Source organism: Orbicella franksi, chromosome 15 (assembly GCF_964199315.1).
Source record: "Orbicella franksi chromosome 15, jaOrbFran1.1, whole genome shotgun sequence".
Taxonomy (NCBI): domain Eukaryota; kingdom Metazoa; phylum Cnidaria; class Anthozoa; order Scleractinia; family Merulinidae; genus Orbicella; species Orbicella franksi.
In genome coordinates this window covers 12,803,090-12,810,178 of record NC_138159.1, presented here as the reverse complement: position 1 = coordinate 12,810,178, position 7,089 = coordinate 12,803,090, and the positions used below count along the sequence as shown (strand labels likewise).

At 39.5% G+C, this 7,089-nt stretch overlaps 1 protein-coding gene across 1 annotated transcript; it reads left to right on the top strand.

Annotated features, from left to right (window-relative positions):
* Positions 1-4: 4 nt before the first annotated feature.
* LOC145469236 (uncharacterized) lies at positions 5-2,508 on the top strand. Its single transcript, XM_081452925.1, has 3 exons — positions 5-417; positions 503-596; positions 2,476-2,508. Exons 1-3 carry the CDS (start codon positions 5-7, stop codon positions 2,506-2,508), a joined length of 540 nt encoding a protein of 179 aa, XP_081309051.1.
* The last annotated feature ends 4,581 nt before the right edge of the window (positions 2,509-7,089 follow it).

Genomic DNA, 7,089 nt, shown 5'->3' with positions numbered 1-7,089 from the left:
CGTGATGGAGATCGAGTGGAGATCAGAACGTTTTCGAGGTCCAAAAACCTCTTCTCAAGAAAATGTTTTGGTGAATGATGCTGTTCCAGTTTCAACTAAGTATAAAAACAAGTGGGCTGTGAACATTTTTGCCGAATGGCAGAGGTTGAGAGAGGTTAAAGTTCCGGTATTAGATTGTGGCGGTCTCTTCAAGGACTACGATTTACACAATGTTACCGCTGTGAGTGTAGATATTGCTGGAATGGACGCTCTGTCGCTGAACTATTGGTTGTCAAAATTTGTGATGGAGGTAGCTAAAAAGTCCGGTGAAAGATACCCTCCGAAGTCTGTTTATGGTATCATTTGTGCCCTCAAGCGTTATTTGGAGGAGAAAAATGGATCAGAAGCTTTGAATCCTCTGGACGCTAGTGACAAAAGGTACTTGACAACTTTTAGAGCGAATTGGTTAGTAATTTAAAATGCACTGTTTCAGGACTTTAATTTTGTGTGTTATTTTTTGAAGGTTTGTCCTTTTCCGACGTTGCTTAGATGCCGAGATGAAGAATGGCGTTCGAGAAGGGCTTCACATTAAGTGTAAGAAAGAGGAAAAGGAGTTTGTGAGCGAGCAAGAAGAAGCAGTATTCTGGCAAAAGAAATTGCTGGGAACTACATCAGCTAAGTCGTTATTGAACACGATCTATTTCTACAACGGAAAAGTTTTTGGGTTGCGGGGGGGAGATCACAGAAATATTGTTGTAAACAACTTTGAAATTGGTCCAAATTTTATTAAGTTTGAAGAAAATGCCTCTAAAACTTATCATGGAGGTCTTTGTGATCTAAAGTATGTGCCGCGAGTGGTCAAGCACGTTTGTCATTCTATTGAGGAAAAGCACGAGCCGTGCCTTGTTGAGATATTCAGATTGTATGTAGGGTTAGTTGAGACTCATGCAAAGGAAGTTACTGCATTTTACTTTAAGCCATCAAAAACTAGGTTCGCATTCGATAAAGCGCCCGTAGGCATCAACAGCTTGAACAAGATTTTGCCTGACATGTGCGACGCGGCAGGCTTTAAACGCAAAACCGCTCACAGTTTGCGCGTTACTTGTGTTTCCTCCCTGTTCAATTCTGGGGTTGAAGAAAAATTGATTCGCGAAAGGTCGGGGCATCGTTCTAATGCATTGTTGCAGTACGAAAAGCCTACAGAAGAAAATGTGTCTAAAGTTTCAAAGATCCTAGGTCCAAGTGTTGTTAGTACAACTACATGTTTTACCACGGAGAAACAGGATCAATCTTTAACGGATGTTGTTTTCCAGAAAGGAAAATTCAAAAACTGTACAATTAATGTAACGATGTCTAAGAAGGAATAATATGTTGCTGTATTGTTGTTGTAAGGAATGATTTAAGCGGGAAAAATGCTGTATTTAGAATTATAATTAAGACTGATTAAAATTCAAGTTTCTTGATCAGTGTCTTGATCAGTTTTTGAACTAATCTACCGTGTCTTGATCGGTATGTTCATTGGGTATCAACATACATGCACCTGACCCAATTGATGCGAGCTGATTGGGTCATCAGCTCATGAATAATTAATGAGTTTGAGAACAAGGATTCAGCTGTCTGTCAAAATCAAGCTTAAAAAGTTTATTTGTGTCCGACACAAGCACTAACTGTAGTTTGAGACGTGTTTTCATGAGTCTGGGCTCACAAAGAGTTTACAATAACTTGGAATGCGTTCTTGTGATAAGCATTAAATAATGCTAAAATGGGACAGTTTCAATGCCTCACTGCTCCTCAACGAGCATGGGCACTCCTGCGCCCCCCTTTTTTTAATTTTTAATTTAAGTTCTCATATGATAAATATGCAGTGGACAAAGTTTGAACAAAAATCTATTGACCGTTTTAATTCAGGGGAACTACCTTAAGAGAAATTAGGCCTCATATTTTAAAGGCAATCCACGAATGGCCAAAACGTTTGTCTAATTTGTACCTTTATCGCGAGAGGTGGCGTTGAAGTAATCTTAGCGTTATTCGAAGTGAAGAATATTTTTTAGTTAACTTTGAATTCTCTGAAACTGCTATTATTAAAATGACTTTTGAAGATCTGGTTTACGACTGTCTTGCACTTACCAGGAATAAAAGATGCTTACAACATGCTAAAATTCAGGCTCTATTGTTTAATTCAGTTCTTTCAACGTTGATAAGTTAGGCCTAGTTCACACTAGCGACATCACATAACGACATAAACATGAGAGGGACGTTATGTTTGCTGTGTGGACATCCTGACGTCATGACATAATAGCAACATAACAGCACCTGAACATAACAACATAAGGAAAAATTTCCTCAAGTCTTTGTGTCGATGTTCACATCACCGACATAAGCCATTAGGTCGTTATGTTGTTAGCGTGAACTAAGCCTGAGGCCTATTTTAATTACACTAGCGGCATAACATAAACATAACGACATAAGAAGGACCTTATGTCGTTATCTTTGCAGTGTGAACATCCTGACAATGACGAAACGGCATGACAACGATATAAGGAAAAAAACTGATCTTTTCTTTATGCCTTGAAGTCCATGTTCGCATTGCTGATATAAAGCGATTATGTCGTTATGTCGCTAGTGCGAAACAGGCCAGGTGCATTGAACAAGTGCGGTTTTATACTTCGTTTCAATTATGACCCCTGAAAGTTTACAGATCGCACATGTTAATTGTATTGCTTCTTCTGTAACTCGACAAGTTATAAATTTAGGTACCTGTTCTTGGTAATTGGTGTTATGTCAAGGACAAAAAAATATTTTAAGTGTAATAATTTTCTTTTTTTTTTTTCCATCACCTGCCGTCTTTCAGATACATTGATATTTTAATGGGAAATGCTATAAAGAGATGATGTTGTTCGATCACTTGCTTGTTAAGTCGTGTATGCCTGCCAAGTGGAGTTTTATAACAGCATTTTGTCACTTTTCACCTGCTAACTCAATTGGAACTCATAAAGAATTAAACACCAGCGCTAAAATGTACTAAGAGGGCTTCGACGCTGACCGTTTGAAATTGAAACTTATAATTATTTGTGACGTACAGAGAAAGGTTTGATATTTAACTTTCACCGACGCGTCGAAAACGTGTTATCTAGTTTTTCCGTGCTGAAGAAGTTAATGAATTCTTGCGGAAAAATAGATATATTTATTCATTGCAAAGGGTAAATTGCCAAGACACCGCTGAAAGTGCTGCTAAAGTAACGCAAGATAATCTAGAAACATGCATATATTCTGCAATTTATTCGTCTGGCAGAGGGTTTTCGTAAACAACATTGAAAAAAAACAACTTCGCCGATCGATGTCTCGATGCGTTGTTAATTTGAGCTTTTAGACGCTGCTAAACAAACAATGGGCTCTGCACCGAGTAGAACGTTTCAAAGCAACAAGACGAACGAAACGAGTTGTTCGAGGGACGAATCACCCAGCAAGAAGGGAAGAATGAAACTGAAAAAGGTTCTACCACTTATAAATATTTCATCGCCAACCTGTCGCAGAAAAGCAGCATTTATCAAACACGAAAAGACACAGTCAGAGGAACGCATCGACGAAAATAAACTTTGGACTCACTGGACGCCTCGGAGGTTTTCGTGGCCAAATGCGGAGAAAATAGACAAACAAGCCAGTGAAGTCAAAAAAGACGGATGATGCCATTGGATATGGTTTGTTACGTTTTACAAAATGGTTAGAAATTTTCATGTTTGTGCACTTCAAAGGTATCTGGCAAAGAGATCACCAATATGGCAAAAGTGATGGTTAAGCGACGCATGCAAGGAATGGTTGACAACGAAAGTATGGAAATGACGAAGCCGTGAAGTCTTTGAAACCACAGAGCGATTCAAAATATTGATCGATCACTATTACAATAAAAAATGTACGAAGCCGATACGAATTGCATCTTAACGCTCTTCAAATTAATCACTGAAGAATAACAGGCTGGAGAACAAACAAGCAAATTGTGAATTGCACTTAGCATTGATTGGTGATATTTTTGGGAGTCGCATTTTCCGTCCTTTAGAAATTAGGATGTAAACATGGCAGCGCAAGAGAACTTATATCGAAACTTGTTTTGCGTTGACGTACAAACCTGAATGTTGAAAGTCGTTTTGATACAGTACACGACTTTTCGCAACTATTTGCAAAAACTACAGGACAAAGAAGCCCTTTTGCAAAGAAGCTAGGCTCGAAACAAACAAAACAACTTCGCTTGAATTAAGAATATTGTCTTCAATAAATTGTGTTACATTCTACTAAACCACAGCGCTCCAGACTGAATTAGCTTGACTTCGTTAATGTTAGACGAAAAACGTAAAATTAAATTCTTGCAGAACTCAAAACAGACGCGTTTGATTGACTTTATATTGAGAAATTTGCTTAAAATTTTATGCTAAATGACTTCTATTACGGAACGTCTAATTCTTTTTATCGGTGGTAGCATAAATTTAGTAACAGCTAGAAAGCAATATTGAAAGATATGCGCCTATGACATTTCCCGGAAATTTTTAATCTGTGTCATATAGACTTGTTTCATTGCAAGATACATTAAATGACTAAGGTTAAGAGGTTTCAATGCCATTAGGTTTCACAGTTGCAAACTCCTTAGGTATCACGTTCGTGTGTAATATAACCGGAAATTCGTCTCGATATCGCGCGAAAATTGTTTTATCGGGTTTTATGTATAACTTAGGCGGTCAGAAATTTCAAAGCGTTTTATCTCTAAGCAGAAAACTTTATCAACATGAAAATCTCCATAAGATCATCACTGTGATGTCTAGAATTGCGGATTTATTGACAACAAGTACAATGGGCTAGAATTTTCTATTACCCCATGCCAAAACCAGGTACCTCTGAAACGTCAGGAAGTCTGCAAAGGAACAAAAACTCTATTGACCCTATTCAGACCAGGGGGCGGAAGGCCAGGGGGCGAGGGCTAAGAGGAAAATACATGCGCTGAATTTGTAATAGCAGTTGGATTTAGTGGAGTACAATTCAGAGAGCAATCGCGTGAGTAATTTCAAAATTGGACGAGCGCGCAGCGTGAGGCCGATTAAAAATTATAAGCATGATACTCTCTGAATTGTAGAACACAGGGTCCGATTACTAATTAATCGTATCTATAACAAGTTTCGAAATTAAAAAAAGGATTTTCAGAACTTCTTTTGAGCGAAAAAGTCAGTAGCGCTAGCTTTCCATAAGTTTTAAAAACAGCAGGAAACAATAAGAAGGAAACCATTTATAGCGCTCGCAATTGACGTGAAACAATTTAATATGACTATACCATTGTGCTCAAAACTTAATGTTTCCATGGCAACCGTATTTTGACAGGTATGTTTTCACAAATTTGGAATTTTCTTGTTTATATTAACAAATTATATGGCTTTTGTTTGTAGCCGATATAACGCGCGCTCTGATTGGCTAATTCTAGGGCATTATTCTCCCGTAATGTCCCGCGAGCCGATTACGGTCCTGCAAAAGCAAAGCAAAAAGCCATATAATAAACAGCTTATCCACCTCAACGTTCGGTCTTTACGGGAAAATCTCAAACCTGGGCTTTCCCGTATTGACCTCGCAATCTCTCGGTCAATACGGCAAGGTCTCCGTTTGAGACCTCACTCTCGGTTAGTAAGTATTTAGTAACTTTCATGCAATTATTTTTTACCTCGTTAGAACTTTTTAGCGTTGTCTAATTGGCATTTATTACTTCTGAGTCATTTTTGGGGTCTTCGTGATATTTTTAGAAAGTAGATACTCCCAAGATGGCGGATCCAAGATGGCGGCTGTTTAGATATCATGACGCATTTACCACGTAATTGTCTCAAACACATTTTTAGACGTTCTGGATACTTTAAGTTCCGGAGGGGGTCGGAAGCAGCTCCCACCCCTTCGCCTGTAAGCTCAAATCAATCGCGGTCTGAATAGGGTCGAGATCGAGTATGTATGCACTACCCAGACGAGTCTTCGCAGCTCCGTACATGGTTCCAGAGTATCTTCATCATAGCATTCAAAGTAGCGGTTCCACGATCAATAGAAAGAGCTGCTCAAGGCAATTTAAATAGTAACTCACTTCACAAAATCAAAAGGAACAATCCACCGACTCATTTCTCATCATCGCAAAAATTTACACAATTACTTTCCAAGATTTCGTCGTCAGTGTAATGAGAGGAAACGGTAACATTTCGGCCCCCTTTTCAAGCCCTTAACTGTTGATCACGAAAAGGCGAGTGGGGCCCGGGTGGCCTAACAGGGACCTTACGCATATACGAAGGCGACGGCGAGGACGACGCCTAGTAAAAAATGTGTTTCTATTTTACTTTGGAATTTCGCATTTATTTGGAACTATCCAGTGTGTCAAAACTTGCCTCCGCTGAATATGCTACGAATGCGTTCAATTCCAAATAGAAATACGAAAAATTAGCGTTGTGGTTCAGTTCTCAAGACAATGCAGAATTTGGTCATTTCACGTTGCTGTTTTGTAGAGGACGGCAAAGAAATGTACCAAGAATTATAATGTACGTGCACAGTCTTTGTTTTGTTCATTAAACCTCTTGTTTGGTGACGTTCTCGTTGCCGTTACCGTCGTGTTTTGCGTAAGGTCGCTAATGACTAGAGCGCGCCAGCCTCCGGATCGAGGGGCCTGGGTTCGAGCCCCTGGCCGGGGTTACTGCGCTGTGTCCTTAGGCAAGACATTTTACTCTCACAGTGCTCTCTCCACCCAGGTGTATAAATAAGTAGTGGCAAATTGTTGCAGCAACCTGACGGAGTGCTGGACAGTAACCTGTGATGGACTAACATCCCAACCAAGGAGGGAGTAGCAACAGTCGTGCTCAATAGAAACCACGCTGTGCAAAACTTCTTCTAGATCTGGTTTACATATAATGTGACAAATTATGTGTGAACAGTGTAAACCAGAAAAAATTTGCACAGCGCGAAAAGGCCTAGGTACGAGTTTTTAGCGCCTCGGTGTTTTGCAGGACATGCTCGCATAAGAGAAGATAACGGGAGACAAATCCTTCATCGTTCATTCTTGTCAAAAAGATTGCGTACTGCCTGTGCTTGGACTTGAAATCCTTTGCC